This window comes from Musca autumnalis, unplaced genomic scaffold, assembly GCF_047663935.1.
Source record: "Musca autumnalis isolate F117 unplaced genomic scaffold, ASM4766393v1 scaffold_3, whole genome shotgun sequence".
NCBI classification, from domain to species: Eukaryota; Metazoa; Arthropoda; class Insecta; order Diptera; family Muscidae; genus Musca; species Musca autumnalis.
In genome coordinates, this window is record NW_027411866.1 from 37,569,413 (window position 1) to 37,596,405 (window position 26,993).

Here is a 26,993-nt window from a genome sequence, read left to right on the forward strand (position 1 = left end):
TTGGCATTTTTTAAGCAATAACAACAACTTGAAATTTCAACCGATCCATTATGAATGAGCAAATATATAATAAAACCTAGGCAATATGGGTATTAAAACTTAGGATTTGATGTGAACAAACTATAAAAAATATAAACCTTTAGTAATATGCTGGAGTATTCACCTCAAACCCTCAGATATGATTATGGAAGGCGTAAAGTAAAATTGCTGCAACTGGTGTAATATTATTTTAACAAATTGTGGAATTTTGTTAATTTGGTATTATTTTGGCCACTAAACAATATTCAAGTGTTTTTGTAACAATATGAAAATCTTGAGATTTCAACCGATCCATTATGAATGAGCAAATATATAGCGAAACCCATGCAATATGGGTATCAAAGTTTAGGATTTCATGGGAACAAACTATAGAAAATATAAACCTTAACGAAAATACGCCAATATTAATTTCAAGATCTAAGATACGATTATCGAGGTGTAAAATTCTTCTACCGGCGTAATAATATTTAAAAAGTCTTGAAATTTGGTTTATTTAAAGTTTTTGTGAACATTTAACAATATTCAAGTGTTTCTAAAATATTATGAAAAACTTGAGATTTCAACCGATCCATTATGAATGAGCAAATATATAGCAAAACCCATGCAATATGGGTATCAACAATTAGGATTTGATGTGAAAAAAATATAGAAAATATAAACCGTTAGGAAAAACCATTAATATTTGCTTCATATCAAAAGCGGTAATTCTCATTTAAAAAGCCAATGAGGCTTTAACTTTTCTAAAGGTTTTTTTTTATTTTTTATATATTTGACTATCCTACAAGATTTGCTATGTTTTTAAGCCATATTTACAATTTGAGATTTTAACCGATCCATTATGAATGAAGAGTTATATACCTAAACCCCGGCAATATGGGTGTTAAAGTTTAGAATTCGTTGAGAATAATCTCTGGAAAATATAAAGCCTTTTGAAAATGACATAAAGTTGTCTTAAACCCCCAAAAATTGGTACGGCTAAGCGTTAAAGGTCCTTCAACGGGCAAAATATTGCCTTTAAATGTTTGAAAATTTTACCATTTGTTGTATTTTTGGCTATTCTTTAAGATTTGGAAGGTTTTTAAGCGAAATTAAAAACTTGAGATTTCGACCGATTTGACCGGAATGAGGATATTATAGGAAAACCCCTGCAATATGGGTATCATAGTAAAGGATTTAATGACAGGAACATTTAGAAAATATAAACCTTTTCATAGATTCAACAATATTCGCTTAAAACCTAAGATAAGCTAATAAAAGGTGCAAAACAGAAGGAAATTGCCTTTAAGCAGGAGTTAACTGCCTTAAAATCAATAAAAAGTTGTTTATATAGTGTATTTTTGGCCATTTTATAAAATGTTAGTGTTTTTCAAGTTTTATATAAAACTTGAGATTTCAACCGATTCTATCGGAATAAGGATATTGCAAGAAAACCCATGCAATATGGGTATCAAAATAATGGATTTAATGAGAGCAAACTTTGGGAAATATAAACCTCTTCAGAAATTCAATAGTATTTGCTTAAAACCTAAGACACCCCTGCAGAAAAGGTGAAACTGCCTTGAGCAGGTGAAAATTGTCCAAAAAATTAATAAAAAGTGGTTTATACGGTGTATATTTGGATGTTTAATAAAATTGCAGTAATTTTGAAGTTCTATGTAAAACTCGAGATTTCGACCGATTTGACCGGAATGAATATATTATAAACAAACCCATGCTATATGGGTGTCATATTAAAGGTATTGATAAGAGGAAATTTTAGAAAATATAAACCTTTTCAGATATGTAATAGTATATGCTTAAAACCTAAGATAAGCTTACAAAAGGGGCAAAATTGTTTAAAACCGTAGAAAATTGCCTATAAGTGGCTGCAATATGCCTAAAATTCCTTAAAAAGTTGTTTATTTAGTGTGTTTTTGGCCATTTTAAAAAATTTTAGTATTTTTCGAGTGATATGTAAAATTTGAGATTTTAACCGATTTTTTCGGAATGAGGATATTTCAAGAAAACCCATGCAATAGGGGTATCAAAATAAAGGATTTAATGAGAGCAAAGTTTAAAAAATATAAACCTTTTCAGATATTCAATAGTATTTGCTGAAAACCTAAGATAAACTTACAAAAAGAGATAAAATTGTTTAAACAGAAGCAAATTGCCTTTAAGTATGTGTAATATGCCTAAAATTAATTAAAAAGTTGTTTAATTATTGTATATTTGCTCATTTAATAAAATTGTAGTGTTTTCCAAGTACTATGTAAAACTTGAGATTTCGACCGATTTGACCGGAATGAGGATAGTATGAAAAAACCCTAGCAATATGGGTATCATAGCAAAGCTATTGATAACAGAAAATTGTAGAAACTATAAACCTTGTCGAAAAATGTTCTTCATTGCCACAAAACCAGGAAAAATTATAAAGAAAGGATACATTCTTTATTTGCTGTTTTGGATTAGAGATTATTTGAAAAAACTTTTTGAATGTATATTTATTGGGCATAATATAGCCCCCAGAATAAAATTTGGGATATTTTGTGGCATTATGACAATATTGAGATTTCAGCCGATTTATTAAGAATCAAGGGTTAAATAGTAAAACCACATCAATATGGGTATCAGATTTCAGGATTTGATGAGAGCAATCTCTAGAAAATATAAACCTAGTCAAGAAGTAATTTTCTTAGGCTAAATTCCACAAAAACTTTAAAACAATTTCATTTAATTTTTTTTAATATTCAAAAATTATTTTATTTAGAGATTATCTGAGATATTTGTTGAAAGTGTGCGTATTCTGGTCACTAGAATAAAATTTGGAATATTTTGTGGCGTTATTATAATGTTGAGTTTTCAGCTGACTTATCAAGAATCAAGGGTTATTCAATAAAACCAATCAATATGGGTATCAAATTTCAGGATTTAATGAAAGCAATCTATAGAAAATATATACCTTGAGGAGAAATATTTTTCTTAGGTTAAATTCCACAAAATTTTTATTTAATTTTTTTTTTTTTTTTTTGTAAGAACAAGTAATCAAAAATTAATATTGAAAAATAAATAAAAATAATACAATTGAAATACTAAAAAAATAAAATAATAATTGAAACAAAAAATAAAATAGTAATAAGTGGCCCTATGCTCCTTATAGGAGTTTAAAGGAAGAAATATATATAAAAAATAAAACAAAAATAATATAAAAATAACAAAAAAAAGTATTAAAAATAAATAAATAAAATAAAAAGTACAAAAATATAAAAACTACAAACAACAAAAATAAAAGTCCATAAAATAAAAAATTAAAAAAAAAAATAAATTAATGAAGTCTCTTGACAATATAAACTTTGGCGAGAATTGTTTTCTTTCTACAATATTTTTATTAATTTTTTTAAGAACAAGAATCAATCGAAAATTAATAAAAAAATAATACAATTAAAATAATAAAAAGTAAAACAAAATAATAAATGAAAAAAAATAAAATTAATTAATAAAACAAAAAACAAAAACAAAGATTAATTAATAAAAAAAAAAACAAAAATTAAATTCAAAAAAATAAATAAATAAAATAAAAAAATTAAAAATAAATAAAAATAAAAAAATTAAAAATAACTAAAACAAAAAATTAAAAATAAACAAAATAAAAAATAAAAATAAAGAAACTAACAAATATTAAAAAATAAATAAATGAAAATAGAAAAAACCTTTGTAATAAAAAACATTATTTTCCATCTATTTTAAATTTGCAAAAAAAAAAAATCACAAAAACAATTAAAAACTTACCAAAAATCTCAAAATTCTCCACATCATTTTCCGGCGAAACCACCACTTGCAAGCACCAAATAAAATGTGAACAAAATAAATTTCAGTGTGAAAATAAATTTAATCCTTCATGTTTATTTTTGATTTCAGATATTGTGAAGAATTCACAAAAAATATATTTTTTGCACAAAAAGCTCGTTTTGAAAATAGCTTTAAGCAATGTGACTTAATCTAAAGAAAAAATCAATACCCAGTGAAAACAAAAAAAAAATCATTTTCAAGAATTGTGAAATAAAAACAAGACCAGTGAAAAATTTTCTAACAACTGTAACATAGCAGAAAAGTGAAGAAAACGGAACAAAAACTAAAAAACCCTAACATCGTTTAAGCCAATTAAACGAAAGAAAAAGCAAGAAAATAAAAAAACCTAACAAACTAAAGCAAAATAAATAATTTATACAAAAAAAGTTATTTTTAACAAACGACGAAAAAAGTAACCAAGAAACGGACATCACAAACTCATTCGTTCAGTGAAACACCACAAACATTACGAAAAAAAGGAAAAAAGAACACCCGATGGCAACATTAGCAATAGAACAAAATAACGCCCACTTAACAGTAACGTCGACGGCTAAAGGCAACAACGGTAACGCTAAAACCAACGCTGCTAACAACGTCAACGCTCTGTGTAGTAGACCCATTAAAATCCCCCTACAACAAAGTGAACGCTTTTCCTCGCAACTATCCACTGGATCGGCCGATAGCGCCTGTGTTGTAGCAGCCAGTACCAGTGCCAACAGCAGCAGTCGCAGCAGCAACGGTAGTCACAATGATGTTGGTGGTGATGGTGGCCATACCCCTTGCTCTTCGTTTGTCTCTTTGACGGGTGTTGCTGCACGCAAAGACGATTTGTCTTCGATTACCCAACGTAGTGCCAGTCTAAGCTTACATGGCGCCGCACATCCTAAATCCCAGTTGCAAAAACTTAAACAACCTGGCTATCGTCAGCTGTTGTCACAAGACAGTGGCATTGATAATGACCGTGATTCGGCCGTGGGTTCTCAGCAGCAGTTGAAATCAACTCATTGCTCATCATCGAGCAATGAATCAATCGGAGCCAATTCATCGGGAGATCTTTCCCATTCAAAATACTCAGAGGATGCCTTGGAATCAGAATCCTCTAGTGGTTATTCGGGTAGTACCCACAGTTTTGGGGCCTTGAGTGCAGGCAATACTGCCACACGTCGAATTAAATATAAATCTTGCAACAGCTCCACCACCTTAGGGTTGGGTGTTGAGGATCGCATTGATGAAGTTGAGGATTTGCATTTGGATGATGAAGATGATGATGATGTGGTGGATGGGGAGGAAAATCACGCTCTGCATGATGCAGCAGATGATGATGATCCCGATGATAGTGGCCTACAAATGTGTGTAAGTCCAAATCCTGGAAAAATCCCAACCGTAGCAGAAGAGGAACCCAAAGAAACGGATTCAAAGAAATCGACAGAAAAATCTCCTGAAGATTTGAAAACTCAAAAACTCAAAGGCCAGGTATTGGCCACAGATGGCAATTACTATTTCCCCCTACTGAATATTTCCGATGATCCCATCATCAATCCCAAATTGATAAACAAAAAAGATGGCCTGCAAGATTGCATGTATTATTTGGATGAATTTGGTAGCCCCAAGTTACGTGAAAAATATGCCCGCAAACAACAGCTCAAGGAGCTAAAACAAAAGCAAAAAGCCAAGAAAAAGGCAGCCAAAGAATTGGCAAGTTCAGCACCAGCTGCCTTTACGGGCAGAAGTAGTTCGAAGCCGGACACCACCGCAACAACAACCAAAAAACGTCATTGCACATTCACCACCCAAGAATGTCAGGAAGCTAATGAAGAAGAATTACAACCCCTGCAACCACAAACTCATGATCCCCCACATCCCCCCGCCACCACCCACACAAATAATAAATCCAAAAACACATTAGAAACTCACTGTGATACTAAAGAGAAGAATAGTCATTTAAGTTATGCTAAGAAGTCTACCACCACCTCCACAACTACTACTACTACTGATAGCTGTAAGAAGACCCTGTTGAAGAATGAAGAAGGCGGCGTTACCGTGGCCTCTGAAGCCAAAGCCGATGATGATAGTGAAGAAGTGGGCAAATGTAATGAAGATGATAATGCCGGCGGCCCCTGTCCAGATGATCCCTGCAATTTGCGTAAAGCGTCTATGTCTGCGTCGTCCTGTGTTAGCTGGACCAAAGTTATGAAGAAATTCAAAAATATGCTGGGAGGTAATTGAAAGAACAATACATTTGTAATTTGTAATTAGAATTTGAAAAAAAAAATGGCAAGGTTATTTTCAATTTGGTTCAAAGTTTTTTTTTTTTTTTAATCTGTACATGAAAGTGAATTACTTTATAGTAAATTATTTCGAAAGTCAATTACTTTTTAGTAATTTATTTCAAAATTTAATTAATTTATACGAATTGACTTGGAAAGTTAATAAATCTACGGTAATTGGGTTTGAAAGTCAACTTCCCTGCGGTAATTGACTCTGAAAGTCAAGTAATGTAAGATAATGGACTACGAAATTCAATTACATCATGTTAATTATCTCCGAAAATCAATTACGTCATGTTAATTGACTTCGAAAGTAAATTATCTTATGTTAATTGATTACGAAAGTCACCTACTCCACGGTAATTCACTCCGAAAGTCAATTACTCTACTATAATTGACTTCGAAAGTCAATTCTTCCACCGTAAACCACTCCGAAAGTTAATTAATCTGCGTTAATTGATTCCGAATGTTAACATCCCTACGGTAACTGACTCTGAAAGTCAAGTAATGTAAGATCATGGACTCCGAAAGTCAATTGCTTCATATTAATTGACTCCAAAAGTCAATTATCTCATGGTAATTGATTCCGAATGTCACGGCAATTCACTCCGAAAGTCAATTCCTCTACCGTAATTGACTCCGAAAGTCAATTCTTCTACGGTAATTCACTCGAAAGTCAATTAATCTGCGGTAATTGACTCCGAAAGTCAATTCTTCTACGGTATTTGACTTTGAAAGTCAATTAATCTGAGGTAATTGACTCCGAAAGTCAATTGCTCCAAGGCAATTGACTGCGAATGTCATTTACTTCAAGGTAATTGACTCCGAAAGTCATTTACTTCAAGGTAATTGACTCCGAAAGTAATTTACTTCAAGGTTATTGTCTGCGAAAGTCAATTACTCTACGGTAATCGTCTCCCAAAGTGAGTTAATTTATGGTAATTGACTCCGAAAGTGAATTACTTTACGGCAATTGACTCCGAAAGTCAGAGTAATTGACGGTAATTGACTCTGAAAGTCAATTATTCTATGGTAATTGACACCGAAAGGCCATTACTCTATAGGAGTTCAATCCGAAAGTTATTTACTCCATAGTAATTGACTTCGAAAATCAAATATTTGAAGGTAATTGACTTACTTCATAGGAATTGACTCTGCTGGTCAATTAATGTAAAGTAATTGACCCGAAAGTAAATTACTCCATAGTTTTTGACTTCGAAAGTCAATTACTTCATGATAAATTACTCCGAAATTACTATGGTAATTGATTTCCATGGTAATTGGCTTCGAAAATCAATTACTCCATGGTAGTTGGCTCCGAATATTAAATTGTCTACGGTAATTGACTCCGAGAAGTCAATTACACCGAGCTAATTGGATCCAAACGTATATTATTTCAAGGTAATTAACTCCGAGAGTCAATTACTCTGTCATAATTGACTCTTAAATTTAATTACTTTACGTAATTGACTGCAAAGATAAACTACTCTATGGAAATTGATTACTCTAACCTAATTGACTCCGAAAGTCAGTGGCTCCAAGGTAATTGTTTCCCAAAGTCAATTACTCCAATGTAATTGTTTCCGAATGTTAATTACTTAAGGGTAATTGACTCCAAAATCAATTACTCTACGGTAACTGACTCTGAAAAACAATTACCCTACAGAAGATAAATCTGAAAGCTATTAACTTCAAGTAATTGACTCCGAAAATCAATCATTCCAAGGTAATTGACTTCGAAAATCAATTACTTCATAGTAATTCACTCTGCTGGTCAGTTATTTCATAGTAATTGGCTCAGCTGTGGTCAATTACTTCATAGATATTGACTCTGCTGGTCAACTACTGCATAGTAATTGACTCTGCGGGTCAATTAATGTAAGGTAATTCACTCCGAAACCAAATTACTCCATGGTAAATGCTCTGAAAGTCAATTACTTCATGGTAATTGACTGCGAAAGTCAATTACTCCACGGTAAATTACACCGAAATTACTATGGTAATATATTTTCATTTCAATTGACTTCTAAAGTCAATTAGTCCATGGTAATTGACTCCGAAAATCAATTTATCTACGGTAATTGACTCCGAAAGCCAATTACCACATGGTGATTAATTCTGAACGTCAATGGCTCCATGGTAATTGACACCAAAAGTCAATTATTCCAAGGCAATTGACTCCAGAAATCAATTACTTTATGGTAAATGACTCAGAAAGTCATTTATCAAATGTTAATAGATTACGAAAGTCATTTACTACATGATAATTGGCTACAAAAGTCAAATACTTTTTGGTTATTGACACCGAAAGTCAATTAATGGCAATTGACTTCAAAAGTCAATTATAACAAGTTAATTGATTTCGAAAGTCAGTTACTCTACCTAAATTGACGTCGAAAATCAATTACTCTATAGTAGTTGAGTCCGAGAGTAAATTACTTCATGATAATTAACACCGAAACTCAATTACCCCATGGTAATTGACTCCAAAAGTCAATTACTCGATGTTAGTTGACTCAGAAAGTCAATTACTCTATGGTACGGTAATTGACATTCAATGCCAACTACTGAATATAAGTTATTTCTGAAAGTCAATTACTTTATGTTAATTGACTCCGAAAATCAATTACACTACTAGTACGATTACACTAGAGTTTTTTGCCGGGTTAACCCACTTCGAGAGGATTTATTTGACGTTTGCGCTATGGAATTGACATTTGAAATCCAAACCTACTGGGTTAATCCGGTTAAGTGTAACCGGGGTATAAGGCAATTGACTCCATAAGTAAATTATTCCCATTTAATTGACTTGAAAGTCAATTACTCTAAGGTTCTGAAGATCAATTACTTAATGTTAATTGGCTCCGAAAGTCAATTACTCTACGGTAATTGACTCCGAATGACAATTTCTCTAGTTATTGACTCCGAAAGTCGAATACTTTATGTTAATTTACCCCGAAAGTTAATTACTCCAAAGTAATTGACTGCTCTAAACTCTATAGTAATTGACTCTGAAAGTCAATTACTCTACTTTAATTATAGTCAATTAAAGTAGAGTAATTGACTTTCAATTGAATTCCAATGCCAACTATTCTATGATAACTGATTCCGAAAGTCAATTACTCTATAATATTTGACCCCGAAAGTCAGTTAGTCTATGTTAGTTGACTTAGAAAATCATTTTCCGCTTTGTAGATGACTCTGAATGTCATCTAATTCCCTGTGAATGTAATATTTACATTTTTCATATCTTCTCTGATTTCCTCTTTTCTTTCTCACACCTCTCTCTTTCTTTCTCTCAACCTTGCCATATTATAGTACATTGTATCGTATTCTGTATGTTTAAAACAAACAAACCTTGCCACATTGTTGTCTATTTAATTTGATCGATTAACCTTATTTACATTTCATTGAATGATATTCAAAAATTTCTTTGACTAAATTCTTATTTTTCTTCTTGTTATTTGTTTATTTTTAGGTAAGTGGCCCGTAATCTTTGAATGAAAAATTATCACTTTGATTAACAAGAAACAAAACAAACAAAAAATTGTTACCTTGATAAAGAACATTTTTTGTACGACTATTTGTTGTTCTTGTTGGCTGGCCTTGTAAGGTAAGGTGTTATATTATGGGGGGAAATTTTAAATAAAAAAAATAATTTATAAATTCGACGGTTAATATTTTGTGTGCAACAAACAAGAAAGTACAGTGGGATTGTGGTAAATTGAAATAGTGTAAAAAAACTAAAAATATAGGATTCTAAAAAAACATTTAAACACGAACATCCTCGAAGGATTAAACGAGTTCTTGGGTCATGCCAAAAAGATAGGTGGAATCTTTTTTTTTTTTGTCTCCATGATATGGATATGATTGCAGTCACCATTATTTGAAAGAATAATGTAAAAATATATATTATAGCTACGACCATATTATATGATATAAACTAACCATATATTTGCATTATATATTATTTTGTATGAAAATATAATCAAGTTATGATCTCTTGGGTCATATTTCTTCTCTACCTTACATTATCATAATTCTACCGTACTATTTATTTAGAAAACTTAGTTACTATGTCAGGGTAATACTTTGGTGTCTACAAATCATAAAGATTATGCCAATAAAAACCAAGAGTTTTTTTATTGTTTTACTTTCATTTCACAGAAGGTTAATAGTACCAGTCTTTTTTTTAGGAAATTAATCTAATCAGGCATCAGTCTGCTTATCACCTATTTTTCTAGTATTAAATATTATTTTTTATTTATTAATGTAATTGAAATAGACGTGGAGACAAGTTATCACAAGGGAATTTATTTTAAAAGCAGACAAACCACACTAAAATTAAAAATTCAAGGCTCAAGTATTTTCAATGAAGAGATTTTGAAGAACAGATAAAGAATAAGCCTTTAATAAAATGTTAAAATAAGTTTTCAAGTTCTCATAAAAGCTAAACAACAATCAGAAATAAATTCAAAACTTTTTTGCACCAAAAAAAAAAATCGTATTAATTTGTTTTCAATTAAAAAGGTCTGAAACCAACAGTTAATAAATTTGTTTTCAATGTGGAATTGTCCAATTGGGTTTGCGCCAAACAATGATAATTTTAGGCCCCTGACAATATTTTTAAATATTCTTATTGTTTTCAAGATCAAGTTCTGCTTGTTTTTCAATCAATGAATGGAAGAAAAATGAAGTCATTCCACGTATATACTACTTCCTCATTGTATTATTTTTTAAAAAATTTCCAAATTTCTGTAAATAATCTTCTCATCTTCCCTTTAAAATAAAAATAAAATTTTAAAGTAATAATTATTTCCCAACATGTATCTTACTTCATTATACGTTACTTGTTATATTAACATTTATTATATTTTATATTTATTTAATTTTTATTTTTTTCTTGTGCGAACAAAGTTTCAACACCCCTCTTTTTGTAGTTCATTTGTTGTAATTATTTTTCTATTATCTCGCTCTCTTAATGGCCTAGCAAGCTGCCGCCATCGCCATTGCCGGCTCGACTATTGTTTTCAACATTTCTTTGTTTCCAATTTGTTGAACAAAGACTAAACTTTGAACTCATTTCAAATGATGACAAAAGAAAAAAAATTATAATCTAAATACATAAATATAAATTATAATAATCAATGGGTTATTTAAATAATCTCTAATTATTACAACATTTAAACTCAAATGGTTAGACTTTGTTCAAGCATAACATCATCATGACAGGGAATACAGTGCATTGCAAGGAAATAACTCTGATTACCTTTAAATGATATTCCACCTAAGTTGTCATTATGGTTTTTGCCATTTGATTTCAATTATTCGTAGGGATTTTAAAAATATTTTCTGCAGGAGAAACATAGCAGAAAATTAAAGGGACATTCGAAGGCATAATCAGTAAAAAAGCCCAAAAATTGGGTTTGAAGGCACTTTCAAATCAACAATTTGGAGTAACATTATTTAAGCTTAAATTGTATTTTTGCATTTATTTTCGGAAACTGTACTCGTTTGACTATGTCTTAGTTTGGCAATGACCCCAAAAGTAATTTACACCATTGTTATTTACTTTGTCGTAATTGTATATGAAAGTCAACTACTTTACTCTAACTGACTTTTAAAGTCATGTATTGTATAGTAATTGACACCGAATGTCAATCACTATATAGTAATCGAGTCGGGAAGTCAATTAATCTATAGTAATTGACTTCAAAAGTCTATTACTCCATATTAATTGATTTCAAAAATCAACTGCTCTACAATAATCGACTTCGAAAGTCAATCACTATATAGTAATTTAGTCAGAAAGTCAATTACTCTACAGTAGTTTACTTTAATAATCAATTACTCTATAGTAATTGGCTTTAAAAATCAATTATTGTATAGTAATTGATTTTTAAAGTCAATAACTATACAGCAATTAAGTTAGAATGTTAACTACCCCATAGTAATTGACTTCAAAATAAATTTCTCTATCGTAATTGACTCCGAAAATCAATCACTCTTTAGTAATTGACTCCAAAGATCAATTACAAGTTAACTAATCTATAGTAATTGACTTCAAAAATAAGTTACTCTATAGTAATTGATTCCGAAAATCAATCACTCTATAGTAATTGACTCCAGAAATCAAATACAAGTGAACTATTCTATAGTAATTGACTTCAAAAATCAATTACTATATAGTAACTGACTTAAAAGCCAATTATTGTATAGAGGTTGACTCCGAAAAGCAATTACTCCATAGTAAATGACTCCGAATGTAAATTACTCTCTAGTAATTGAGCCGAAACTCTCTAGTAATTGGCATCAAAACTCAATTATTCTATAGTAATTGACTTCGAAAGTCTATTACTCAATAGTAATTGACTTCAAAAGACAATTATTGTCAGTTATTTTATAGTAAATGACTCTCAAAGTCAATTATTGTATAGTAATTGACTCCAAAAATCAATTATTCTATAGTAATTGACTTCGAAAAACAATTACTCTATAGTTATTGACTCGGAAGGTCAATCTTTATATAGTAATTGAGTCAGAAAATCTATTACTCTATAGTAATTGTCTTCAAAAATCGATGACTCTAGAGTTGTTGACTCCGAAGATCAAGCGTTATATAGTAACTGAATCAGAAAGTCTATTACTTTAGTAATTGACTTCAAATATCAATTACTCCATAATTGTTGACTCCGAAGGTCAAGCACTATATAGTAATTGAGCCAGAAAGGTTGTTACTCCATAGTAATTGACTTCAAAAATGAATTTCTCAATAGTAATTGACTTCATAAATTAATTGCTCAATAGTAATTAACTTCAAAAGTCAATTATTATATAGTAATTGACTCCGAAAGTCAATCATTGTATACTGATTGACTCCTATAGTCAATTATTGTATAGTAATTGACTCTGTAAATCAATTATTCTATTGTAATTGACTCCAAAAATCAATTACTCTGTAGTAATTGACTTCACAAATCAATTACTCTTTAGTAATTGATTTCAAAAATCAACTAGGTTATAGTAATTGACTTCAAAAATCCATTACTCAATTGTAATTGACTCCAAAAGGCAATTACTCAGTAGTAATTGTCTTCCAAAAACAATTACTCCGTAATAGTTGACTTAAAAAATCAATGACTCTATAGTAATTGACTTTAAAAGTCAATTATTGTATAGTAATTGACTCCGAAAATAAATTACTCTATAGTAATTGACTTCAAAAATCATTTACTCTATAGTTATTGACTCGGAAGGTCAATCGTTATATAGTAATTGAGTCAGAAAATCAATTACTCTATAGTAATTGTCTTCAAAAATCAATGACTCTAGAGTTGTTGAATCCGAAGATCAAGCGTTATCTCGTAACTGAGTCAGAAAGTCTATTACTTTAGTAATTGACTTCAAATATCAATTACTCCATAATTGTTGACTCCGAAGGTCAAGCACTATAAAGTAATTGAGTCAGAAAGTTTGTTACTCTATAGTAATTGACTTCAAAAATGAATTTCTCAATAGTAATTGACTTCATAAATTATTTGCTCAATAGTAATTAACTTCAAAAGTCAATTATTATATAGTAATTGACTCCTAAAGTCAATCATTGTATACTGATTGACTCCTATAGTCAATTATTGTATCGCAATTGACTCCGTAAATCAATTACTCTATAGTAATTGACTCCGAAAATCAATTAGTCTATAGTTGTTGACTCCGAAAGTAGGGCATTATATAGTAATTGAGTCAGAAAGTCTATTACTCTATAGTAATTGACTCCAAAAATCAATTAGGCTATAGTAATTGACTTCAAAAATCCATTACTCAATTGTAATTGACTTCACTAGTCAATTACTCAATAGTAGTTGTCTTCAAAAAACAATGACTTAAAAAATCAAAAAAATCAATAATTGACTCCGAAAATAATTTACTCTATAGTAATTGAGTTTAAGAGTCAATTATTATATATTGATTGATTCCTAGAGTCAGTTATTGTATAGTACTTGACTCCGAAAATCAATTACTCTATAGTAATTGACTTTAAAAGTCAATTAGTGTATATTGATTGATTCCGATTCCGAGATATTGTATAGTAATTGACTCCGAAAGTAAATTACTATATAGTTGCTGACTCCGGAAGTGAAGCACTATATTGTAATTGATTCTGAAATTCAGTTAAACTATAGTTAATAAGTCAGAAAGTCAATTATTGTGCGGTAATTGACTCCGAAAGTCAATTACTCTATGGTAATTGACTCCGAAAGTCAATTACTTTATGGTAATTGACTTCGAAAGTCAATTACTCTATGGTAATTGACTCCGAAAGTAAATTACTCTATGGTAATTGACTTCGAAAGTCAATTACTCTATGGTAATTGACTCCGAAGGTCAATTACTCTATGGTAATTGACTTCGAAAGTCAATTACTCTATGGTAATTGACTCCGAAAGTAATTTACTCTATAGTAATTGACTCTGAAAGTCAATTACTTTACAGTAATCGACTCCGAACACCAATTACTTTATAGTAATTGACTCCGAACACCAATTACGCTATATTAATTGAGTCCGAGAGTAAATTACTTTACAGTAATTTACTCCGAAATTCAATTACTCTACAGTAATTGACTCCGAAATTCAATTACTTTGTAGTAATTGACTCCGAAATTCAATTACTTTGTAGTAATTGACTCCGAAATTTAATTACTTTGTAGTAATTGTCTCCGAAAGCCGCTTACTCTTTTATAATTGACTTTATTATACAGTATCTTATAATTTTTTAATTTATACAAAAACAGGGTTAACAATTCTCAATTATGGATTTAATATATGTTTTCAATAAATTTTATATTTTCTCAATATACATGTTCATATATCATTTGTATATTATTCAAATTTCCTAATCGCTAATTACAATTTTATATGCCTCTTTAAATATATATTATATTCCTTCCAATAAGCCCCGCATCAATTCCCCATAGTCTATTCTATAAAACAGATTTGTTTTGCCTCTTCCCGGAAATCATAAACGATAAGTTGGGATTATAAATAAATTAAAAAAACACAAAACTGTTTATTCCATAGTGTGATGTCTGTCTCTTAATAATTTTTTCTATATAAAGATGATATGTATTAAGCATATAGAGTTTTGTTGACTTGAAGCTGTGAGTAGTTCACACTACATACATGGTTGGCATGTGTCACTCAAATATTATCAATATTATGTTTCTACGCCTTTTGACTTGACTGACTTGACTGATGGACAAAACAAACAGCCTAGGCGGCTTACTTGCACCAAACAACCATTCCAACCATCATCATTCCAATACCACAAGTCATTTCTTTGATTGATAACGGGCCAAATGATATTTCCCTTATTTTTTCAACTTTCTTTAATGTGTGTGTGCGTGGATGAAGAGATAATTAGGATGGTACGAGTTTTTAAAACCTACAACTCTGCAGTTTGTTTTTGCAATTTCTTATCAGAAATTGTCGTGCATTGTTTTTTTTTTTCTTTACATAAATGATTAATGTTAAATTTAAATAATGGCATGTTGTTATTTTCTACAATTTTTATTAAAAAAAAATATTATGTACTTTGTTGTTATTTTTGCGTATTTAAGATTATTATGCATTGTTGTTGTTTTCAAAATAATCTTTTTCATAAAAAACATCTTTATGTCATTTGCGTTTTTCTTCCATCTTCCCTATATAACAACAAGATTTAACCTCAACCTTGCCAAAAACGAAAAAAAGCTTCAAATAAAATGGTATTTATATTAATATGAATTTGACGTCAATGTTATATTATATATACCGAGATTAATTTCACAGAGACACACCCATTAAGTTCCACTTTTTGTGTTTTTTTTTTTTTTTTTTTTAATTTGTATCTCCCAAAAATAAAAACAAAATACAATTTGGCACGTACTAATTTCAAAGATTCACTTAGCTAACGCCTAAAAGTATGCTGTAGATTTTCTACTCAACTGCATTTGCATTCATTTAAGGGAAGTAAATTCACATTTGCAAATGACCTTTATGATGATTGTGAGGCAAGGAAAAGCGAAAAAATAAAAAAAAATTGTTTTGCTTTTGTGGTTGCGGGGAGAGGTAGACGCTACGTAAGGATCTTTCATAAATAGTTTTATTTAGTTGTTTATTATTGAATTTTAAATAAAAAATTAGAGAAATTAATATGGGCAAGACGTCGTTTACCATGAAAATGACAAAAAAAAACAACAAAGTTTTTGCAATTTTGTGGTTGCGTCTATCGACCCTTTCTGCAAGAGAGCGTGCTCCTTTAGACCCCTTTTAAAAGAAAATGTGATTCTGAAAGAAAGGGTGCTTCTATAGTCGCTTTTTGAATGAAAGGGTGTTTCCATTGACCCTTTCTGAGGAAATGGTGCTTCTATAGTCCCCTTCTGAAGAAAGGGAGCTTCTATAGTCCCTTTCTGAAGAAAATTGTGCTTCTATAGCCCCTTCTGAAGAAATGGTGCTTCTATAGTCCCCTTCTGAAGAAAGGGAGCTTCTATAGTCCCTTTCTGAAGAAAATGGTGCTTCTATAGCCCCTTTCTGAAAGAAAGGGTGCTTCTATAGTCCCTTTTTGAATGAAAGGGTGCTTCCATTGACCCTTTCTGAAAAAATGGTTCTTCTATGGTCCCCTTCTGAAGAAAGGGTGCTTCCATTGACCCTTTCTGAAGAAAATGGTGCTTCTATAGCCCCTTCTGAAGAAATGGTGCTTCTATATCCCCTTCTGAAGAAAGGGTGGTTCCATTGACCTTTTCTGAAGAAAATGGTGCTTCTATAGTCCCCTTCTGAAGAATGGGTGCTTCTGTAGTCCCTTTATGAATAAGGGTGCTTCTGTAGTCCCTTTATGAAAAAGGGTGCTTCTGTAGCCCCTTTCTGAGAGAAATGGTACTTCCATAGTCCCCTTCTTTCAGAAAGGGTGCTTCTAAAGCCCCTTTCTGAAAGAAAGGGTGCTTCTATAGCCCCTTAATGAAAGAAAGGGTGCTTCTATAGTCTCTTTTTGAATGAAAGGGTGCTTCTATAGTCTATTTTTGAATGAAAGAGTGCTTCTATAGTCCCTTTCTGAAAGAAAGGGTGTTTCTATAGTCCCTTTCTGAAAGAAAGGGTGCTTCTATAGTCCCTTTCTGAAAGAAAGGGTGCTTCTATAGTCCCTTTCTGAAAGAAAGGGTGCTCCTATAGTCCCTTTCTGAAAGAAAGGGTGCTTCTATAGTCCCTTTCTGAAAGAAAGGGTGCTTCTATAGTCCCTTTCTGAAAGAAAGGGTGCTTCTATAGTCCCTTTCTGAAAGAAAGGGTGCTTCTATAGTCCCTTTCTGAAAGAAAGGGTGCTTCTATAGTCCCTTTCTGAAAGAAAGGGTGCTCCTATAGTCCCTTTCTGAAAGAAAGGGTGCTTTTATAGTCCCTTTCTGAAAGAAAGGGTGCTTCTATAGTCCATTTCTGAAAGAAAGGGTGCTTCTATAGTCCCTTTCTGAAAGAAAGGGTGCTTCTATAGTCCCTTTCTGAAAGAAAGGGTGCTTCTGTAGTCCATTTCTGAAAGAAAGGGTGCTTCTATAGTCCATTTCTGAAAGAAAGGGTGCTTCTATAGTCCCTTTCTGAAAGAAAGGGTGCTTCTATAGTCCCTTTCTGAAAGAAAGGGTGCTTCTATAGTCCCTTTCTGAAAGAAAGGGTGCTTCTATAGTCCATTTCTGAAAGAAAGGGTGCTTCTATAGTCCATTTCTGAAAGAAAGGGTGCTTCTATAGTCCATTTCTGAAAGAAAGGGTGCTTCTATAGTCCATTTCTGAAAGAAAGGGTGCTTCTATAGTCCATTTCTGAAAGAAAGGGTGCTTCTATAGTCCCTTTCTGAAAGAAAAGGTGCTTCTATAGTCCCTTTCTGAAAGAAAGGGTGCTTCTATAGTCCCTTTCTGAAAGAAAGGGTGCTTCTATAGTCCCTTTCTGAAAGAAAGGGTGCTTCTATAGTCCCTTTCTGAAAAAAAGGGTGCTTCATAGTCCGTTTCTGAAAGAAACGCTGCTTCTATAGTCCCTTTCTGAAAGAAACGCTGCTTCTATAGTCCCTTTCTGAAAGAAAGGGTGCTTCTATAGTCCCTTTCTGAAAGAAAGGGTGCATCTATAGCCTCTTTCTGAGTGAAAGGTTGTTCGCATTGACCCTTTCTGAAAGAAATGTTGCTTCTGTACCCCCTTTCTGAAAGAAATGGTGCTTCTATGGTCGCCTTCTGAAAGAAATGGTGCTTCTATGGTCGCCTTCTGAAAGAAAGGGTGCTTTTAAAGCCCCTTTCTAAAAGATAGGATGCTTTTTAGCCCCTTTCTGAAAGAAAGAGTGCTTTTATAGCTCCTTTCTGAAAGAAAGGGTGCTTCTATAGTCCCCTTCTGAAGAAAGGGTGCTTTTATAGCTTCTTTCTGAAAGAAAGGGTGCTTTTATAGCCCCTTTCTGAAAGAAATGGTGCTTCTATAGTCCCTTTCTGAATGAAATTGTGCTTCTTTAGACCCTTTCTGAAAGAAAGATTGCTTTTTTTACCCTTTCTAAAAGAAAGGGAGCTTCTTTAGACCACTGCTTCTTTTGACCCTTGCCTCACCTGGTCTCTAGCTACAATATTGTCTTTGACACAAAGGTAATACTCTCGAGAGTTTGCGAGATATGAATCCGGCAATTTTTAATACATTGCAAATATCAAAAAGATACAAAGTTTTCAATATATTTTGCAATTTTGTGGTATTGGAAGTAGTTTTTTCATAATGATTTATCTTGGACTTTGGATCTCCTAGTCTCTAGTTACAGGTATGTCTTTGAGACAACAGCAATATTCTGTAGAGTTTCCGAGATATGGACCTGAAATTTGTTATAATACAATTAAATAGTAAAAAAATATGTTTTTTTTTGCAATTTTGAGGTATTTGAAGTGGTTTTTTCATAACGGTTTATTTTGGACTTTTGCTCTTCTAGTCTCCAGCTACAAATGTGTCTTTTACGAAACAGCAATATTTTCGAGTTTTCGAGTTATGAACCTCACACTTTGTTACACTACTTGAAAAATAATGGGAAAAAAGTAAATTTTCCATAGTTTTGCAATTTTGCGGTATTAGAAGTAGTTTTTTAATATTGGTTTATTTCGGATTTTTGCTCTACCAGTCTCTAGCCACAACATTGTCTTTGACATGGCAACAAAATTGCAAATGGTTTGCGAGATATAGCCCCGGCAAATCAACAACCCATAATAATATTTAAATTTGTATTTATATAAATAAATTTATTTTATCTTCCATTTTGTCTCTCTCTCTGACTTTTTTCTTTATTTAGTAGCCATCACATGATGATTATCGAATATATATTTTAACAAAAAAAAATGATTTTTTTTTTTCTAGCCCAATAACCCAGACGCCAAAAACAAATCTTGGCAAATTCACAAAACCATAAATTTATTTATTTTTTTTTTTTTTCTTTTCAAAATTCATGCGTTTTTTTTACGTTTCATATAAAAACAACAATAACAAATTTTTAAATATTTTTATTTTTTTTTTTTTTTTTTTTTTTTTTGTCATAAAAAACTTCTGTTCTGTTTAACAAATAATTTTCTTCATAAAGTCATGACGTGACTACTTTTTTTGTAAATATTAACACAAAATCATTTATCAAATATATAAAACAACAATATACGGCTATTGTTGTTGTATGTTCGCTCTTATAAACAAAATTCACGAGTTTGAAAATCATTAATTAAACATTTTAATATACCTCTGTGGATCAATGAGTTTTTTGTTCTGTGAGAGTTTGTGAGAATCAGAGGTAATCAATGACGCATCCAATTTTTTGGACAGGCCTCCCTCCTCCATATTTTTTGTTGTTTATAATAATGTTTTTAATTTATGGCCAATATTTTTTTTTAATTGTTGATATATTTATGTTGGGGAAAATAATCAAATTCATAGAATCAGTTTTTTTTCTTTAATATAAAATGGGTCAATAAAATAATAATTTGCATACAACTTATCGACACATTTTGAACATTACAGGATCATCATTCGGACATTGTTCCATAACACCGAAAAAAAATTAATCTTCAAAATAAAAGAATTTGTATAATTTTCCCAGATATTAAAGCCCAACAAAACATGTCAATAATAATTATTATAATAATAATGAAAACTAAACTGAAAGAAATTAAAGTTTTTAAAGGATAAATTGGCGCTCTTTTCGTCCTTCAGAATATTAAAAAATATTCTTTATTATCTCTCTTTATTTCCCTTTTCGTGTGTGTAGCCGTTGTAATTAACAATTCCATAAGAATTCTTTGAAAAAAAAAATCACAAAAGAAAAAAAATGAATAATAAAATGACAATTCCATACAATAAGAAAAAACTCATTAAAAAAGAAATTATTCTGAGGATTGTAAACCACAAAGTAATTATTATTAACAGGGAAAGAACAAAAGCATGCAAAGTGCATCAATTATAAAATAAAAATGATTTGCGGGAAGAAAGGATTGTGGCGTGTGGAGGCTTTCACCTCAGCATGCGTGATTTCTTTTGTACCACCCCACAATAAACAACTGTGATTTATGTTAATAAAGAAGTATACACACATACCTATATAAAATATTGTTACGTGTTCACTGGTACCGATAAAAAAGCTTTCAATAAATGTCATGAGAAAAAAACGTTGTTTTCATTTCACGTGAATAAATCAACAATTAGCGGGAGGACTAAAAGATGATCATTTAATGGGTATATATTTCATTTTTTATATTTAAAAAAATTTAAAACTAAAAATAGCTATTCCACAACAACATTGTCTTCATATACAATTACAAAGCGAAATTTAATGCCTCTTAATCTCATTTCTATAAAACAAAAAAAAAAAAAAAACTATAAAAAATTGAAATATTCTAATTACAGCCACGTGCCGCCAACCCCTGCCCACCCATTCGCCTCACTCTAAATTTTAAATGTTATCATTACAATCGTTGCTTTGTTGTTCTTTTTATTATTACTTTTATTCACATTACTATTCCCTTTCGCCCGCCCTCAACAAAAGAAAATCCCTTGGATTTTACAAAAATTTGCTAATTGTTGAAAAAAATTATCATATCATTGTTTAATATTTCTTGCCATAAAGAGGAGTATTATTTACATATAAAATTTGCAAAAAGAGAAGAAGCAGCAGAAAAGTGTAAATCATTTGCACGCCCTCAATGAGTGTACAAGGCATGTGAATCGTCGTAGACAAATCGGAAGCATTTTGATGATGACATTGTTGTTAGGAAAATTTTTTAAACTTAAAAGAAACAATACCTTGCCTACATCACCACAATTTCAATATAATTTGGCAAAATGATTTCTAGACCAAATTCCTTACATTTTTCCAATTTAGTCAAAATTGGGCAGTCATAAAGTTTTTGGAGCGCCAAATACATGAAATCGGGCGAAAATTTAAATGCGAGCGCTATATTGAAATCTAAAGCAATTTCATGAGCCTATTTCTAGACTAAATTCAAAAGTAACCATGATCTATCTCGTTCCCATTTGCAAATATTCTGAAAAACCCTCGAAAATCACAAAGAATCTTCGATTTTAATTTTTTAGAAAGAATGTTTGCTAAAAACCCTCTAACTATCATAAAAAGTGTTTTAGACTCATTTTAAAACCAATTTTGGCATTATAACAGTTATTATAACAGTTTGGTGAAACTGTTATACACCGAAGAAACTGAAGAATATCGCTTAAAAACAAATTAACAAACATAGTAAGTTGTGTTTTGTACGAACTAATTCTTTAAGGGAACCCCATGAAGTGTGTTGGGGCTTTATTCTACTTTTTCTTTAGCCTTAAATATTTCCATAAGTCCTATTTTCAAGATGAAATCAATGTGATTTTATGTGAACAAACCTCTGTAATCACTTTGAAAGTTATTATAATTCATTTTTGGCAGATTTTTGCATTATAACAGTTTGTATAACAGTTTTGTGAAACTGTTATACACCTATGAAAATTGGGGAAATCGCTTCAAAACAACTAACAAACATAGTAGATCATGTTTTGTACGAACCAACTCTTTAAAGGGACCCCCTAAACTGTGTTAGGGCCTTAGTCTACTGTCTTCTTCCTTGGGAATTGGCATTAAAACGTGTTTAAAAACATAATAGGCGACTTTCTTAACAAATTTTTGGTATTTTGCGACCTTATAAGTGTGGAAAAGATTTAATTTTCTTCTATTTCCTGGAAAAATATGGTCTTCAACACGATAATTGTGTAATCGAAATACAAAAAACAATGTGAAATAACCTCAGGATATCTTTAATACCTTTAAGTGAGTAATTTTTGGCATATTTTCGCATTATAACAGTTTGTATAACAGTTTTATGAAACTGTTATACACCTATGAAAATTAAAGAAGTCGTTTCAAAACAATAAAATTACCCAAAGAAAGTAATTTTTCCACGAGCTAATTCTTTATCTGGACCACGAGAGTGTGCTACAGCCTTGATCCCCTTCTACGTTGCCCTAAAATATTCCCATACATATAGGGTGTTTTTTAAGCCCGATAGAACTTGAAATTGTAAAAAATAACACAAAAAATTAAATTGTAATCAAAATTTTTTTTTTATTCGAAAGATCAATACGTGACATTAACATTTAAAAATGATTTCGGGCATATGGGCAGCGCGGCTGTTCTTGACGAAGTGCATTCTGGACGTCCAATTTTTGGCCACTTTTTCGAGCACTGCTGGCCGTATGTCACGAATAACACGAACAATGCTGGCCTCCAAGGCATCAATTGTTGCTGGTTTATCAGCATAAACCAGTGACTTCACGTAGCCCCACAGGAAATAATCGAGAGGTGTCAAATCGCACGACCTTGGAGGCCAATTGACAGGTCCACTTCTCGAAATCAACTTATCGCCAAATTTTGATTTCAATAAGTCGATGGTTGCGTTCGCCGTATGGCACGTAGCGCCATCCTGTTGAAACCACATCTCCTCCGGATCAATGTCATCCATATTTTCAAACAAAAAATCATTGATCATGGTGCGGTAACGATCTGCATTGACTGTAACGCGAGCTCCGGCCTCATTTTTGAAGAAATAAGGTCCGATGATGCCACCAGCGTGAAAACCGCACCATACGGTGCATTTTTCTGGATGTAATGGAGTCTGTAGGGTCTCTTGTGGATTGGTCTCACTCCATATGCGGCAATTTAGCTTATTAACAAACCCGTTAAGCCAAAAATGCGCCCGTTAAGCCAAAAATGCTGGCCTCCAAGGCATCAATTGTTGCTGGTTTATCAGCATAAACCAGTGACTTCACGTAGCCCCACAGGAAATAATCGAGAGGTGTCAAATCGCACGACCTTGGAGGCCAATTGACAGGTCCACTTCTCGAAATCAACTTATCGCCAAATTTTGATTTCAATAAGTCGATGGTTGCGTTCGCCGTATGGCACGTAGCGCCATCCTGTTGAAACCACATCTCCTCCGGATCAATGTCATCCATATTTTCAAACAAAAAATCATTGATCATGGTGCGGTAACGATCTGCATTGACTGTAACGCGAGCTCCGGCCTCATTTTTGAAGAAATAAGGTCCGATGATGCCACCAGCGTGAAAACCGCACCATACGGTGCATTTTTCTGGATGTAATGGAGTCTGTAGGGTCTCTTGTGGATTGGTCTCACTCCATATGTGGCAATTTAGCTTATTAACAAACCCGTTAAGCCAAAAATGCGCCACGATTATGTACGCCATACAAATGACGAAGTCGTCTATAAGTTGCGCGAATCGACGACAGATTTTCAAAGTAAATTTGGATAAATTGTTGAAGCGTGAATTTATTCATGATGATTTGTCAGAGTGTACTGAAACAAATAAAAAAAAAGTTTCATCAAAATTTAATTTTTTGTGTTACTTTTTACAATTTAAAGTTCTATCTAGCTTAAAAAAACACCCTTTACTATTTTCATACACTCAAAAGATGAAACCACAAAAACAAACCACTGTATACCATTTAACGTTATTAGAAGTTAAATTTTGCATAATTTTGCCTTATAAGAGTGTGTATAACAGTTTCTGAAACTGGTATACAAAGAAAACAATGTAGGAAATTACTTCAAAACTCCAAAAAATACACATGTTAAATCATTGCCTGTACAAAACTAGACTTTGAGCATCACTAAAGTGTACGACAGCCTTGATTATTTTCATTAATTTCACAGTGAATACGATTTTCATGCAAACCAAAAAAATCGAAACAAAATATTTTAACTGAACAAACCTCCTTTAAAGTTATTGAAGTTAATTTTTGGCATATTTTTGCATTATAACAGTTTGTATAACAGTTTTGTGAAACTGTTATACACCTTAGAAAATTTTAAAAATAGCTTAAAAACAACCAGCAAACCTAGAAAGTTATGTTTTGCACGAACTAACTCTTTAATGGGACCCCCAAAGTGTGTTAGGGCCTCAGTCTTCTTCTACTTTAGCCTAAAATAATACCATAAATCCGATTTTCATGCATTTTAAAAGATGAATACTGTGTGATTTTAAGTGAACAAACATTTATTACCACCTTTAAAGTTTTTAGAATTGATTTTTGGCATATTTTTGAATCATAACAGTTTGTATAACAGTTTTGTGAAACTGTTTTACACCCAAGATTATTTAGAATATCGATTTAAAACAAATTAACAAACATAGTAAGTCATGTTTTGTACGAACTAATTCTTTAAGGGAACCCCATGAAGTGTATTGGGGCCTTATTCTACTTCTTTAGCCTAAAGTATTTCCATACGTTATATTTTCATGAGTTTAAAAGATGAAAACAATGTGATTTTAAGTGAACAAACCTCTGTAATCACTTTTGAAACTTATTAGAATTTATTTTTGGCATATTTTTGCATTATAACAGTTTGTATAACAGTTTTGTGAAACTGTTATACACCTATGAAAATTGAGGAAATCGCTTCCAAACAACTAACAAACTTAGTAAGTCATGTTTTGTACAAACTAACTCTTTAAAGGGACCCCCAAAACTGCGTTTGGGCTTTAGTCTACATCTTTTCCCAAAAATATTCCCATAAATGTCATTTTCTGGTGTTTAAAAGATGATATCAATGCGATTTTTAATGAACACATCTCTGTAACCTTCTTTAATGTTTTTTGAATTCATTTTTGGCATGTTTTCGCATTATAACAGTTTGTATAACAGTTTTGTGAAACTGTTATACACCTATGAAAATTGAGGAAATCGCTTCAAAATAGCGAAAATACATGTAGTAGACAATGTTTTCTACAAAATAATTGTTGGGACCTCCTCCAAAGCGTGCGAAACCTCAATCGGCTTCTATTTCTACAGTTAAATTCGAAATTAATTTTATCAAATGATAAATGTAAGATGTTTTAAGTGAAAGCCGTCCCTTGGATTTCTTCTAAAGCTGCCTGGAGTATTTCTTAGCATCTTTTTTGAATTATAAGAGTTAGTATAACAGTTTTGTGAAACTGTTATACACACAGAATATTAAGGAATTCACTTCAAAACAATTAAATTACACAAATTCAGTCAATTTAAGGGTAAATTGTGATGATTCTTCATTTTCGAGTATTATATATTCTGATCATGATCCCAAGTATCTGTATGAGGGTTAAAATTGTTGGAGAAGGTAAGACTCTTATTTTATAGATGGAATACATAGTTATGCGCCCAGTAGCTCCATATATGTATATACATACATACATATATTCACATTTACCTTTAGATTTACATATTTCCTTTTGTTATTTGGTTCATAATTCGAGATTCGACAATTGAGGTGATCCTATTGCACCATCAATAAAATCCATATTGAAAATAAAAAGTATTTTTATTTTTTGCATATTTTATATATCATCAAGATCATATTGACATCTGTTGTTATGTGCGTCACATTGTCCTTCCCAACGCCCCTCCATCTCCCTCTCTCCTTACCTCTTGTTTTTTGTTTTATCTTTTTATTTGTCCTTCTTTTTTAGCAGCAGATTTTTATTTTCATGCCAAAGTTCAAATCTTTGAAATACTTCCCGTTATTTTGATGACTTTTTATTGACGTTTGGTGATTATCATCACCGTTTTCGTTGCTTTACTCGTCGATGATTTGATGAATGTTTAGACAACAAATTTACGTATTTACCTCGACAGTATTTTTGTTTCTTATTTGATTTTCTATTTCTTCAAGCGATAATAAGATGATGATGATGTTGTTGCCACTGATGATGATATTGATTTGAAAGCCAAATATTTGCAACTTTTTTGTTTCTTTTAAATCAAACAAAAAATTGTTTATAACAATTGGTTTAATTTTTTAACCAAAGACCAAAATTGCGGTGGCTATAAATAGACCAGCAAAAACATGCATGGTTATTTTCAATTTTTTATTTGACAATTTGACAAGCACTTTGATGATCAGCAGCAACAGCATAAAGCAACATAAATGAAGCAGAGCAAATAAACTAAATTTGGAGCATATTGGCTAATGAAAAAGAGGTGAAGTGGCTAGTTTCACAATAATTTAAAAAATCTGAGCTTGAAAGAGCAAAATTAATATCAAAAAAATACAAATTCGAATTTGTTCAGAATATCTGTACAAATTCTTTTTCCCTTGGAAATCAGAATTGGTAGTCATTTTAAAAGCATACACTGCATTACCTGTCATTATTATTTCATTGCTTTATAGTTCTGTTTATTTTTTTAGAGAGAAATAATGTTCATTGAAATTGTTGTTGTCATTTATACCAGTTGGCTTATTTGTTAATTGCATTATTTAATATTGTTGCTGCTGTTGCCCGATCTCTTTTTCTCTGTCTTCATCTTTTTCT

At 31.5% G+C, this 26,993-nt stretch overlaps 1 protein-coding gene across 7 annotated transcripts in view; it reads left to right on the forward strand.

Moving 5' to 3' along the window:
- LOC141399960 (uncharacterized) overlaps window positions 1-26,993 on the forward strand; it is a 151,590-nt gene that overhangs the window by 83,334 nt on the left and 41,263 nt on the right. For all 7 annotated transcript variants that reach the window (XM_073979340.1, XM_073979343.1, XM_073979338.1 and 4 more), the window contains exon 2: window positions 3,937-6,085. In XM_073979340.1, coding sequence (XP_073835441.1) covers window positions 4,363-6,085 — 1,723 coding nt within the window. In that variant the 5' untranslated portion in view covers window positions 3,937-4,362. The remainder of the gene's footprint in view (window positions 1-3,936; window positions 6,086-26,993) is intronic.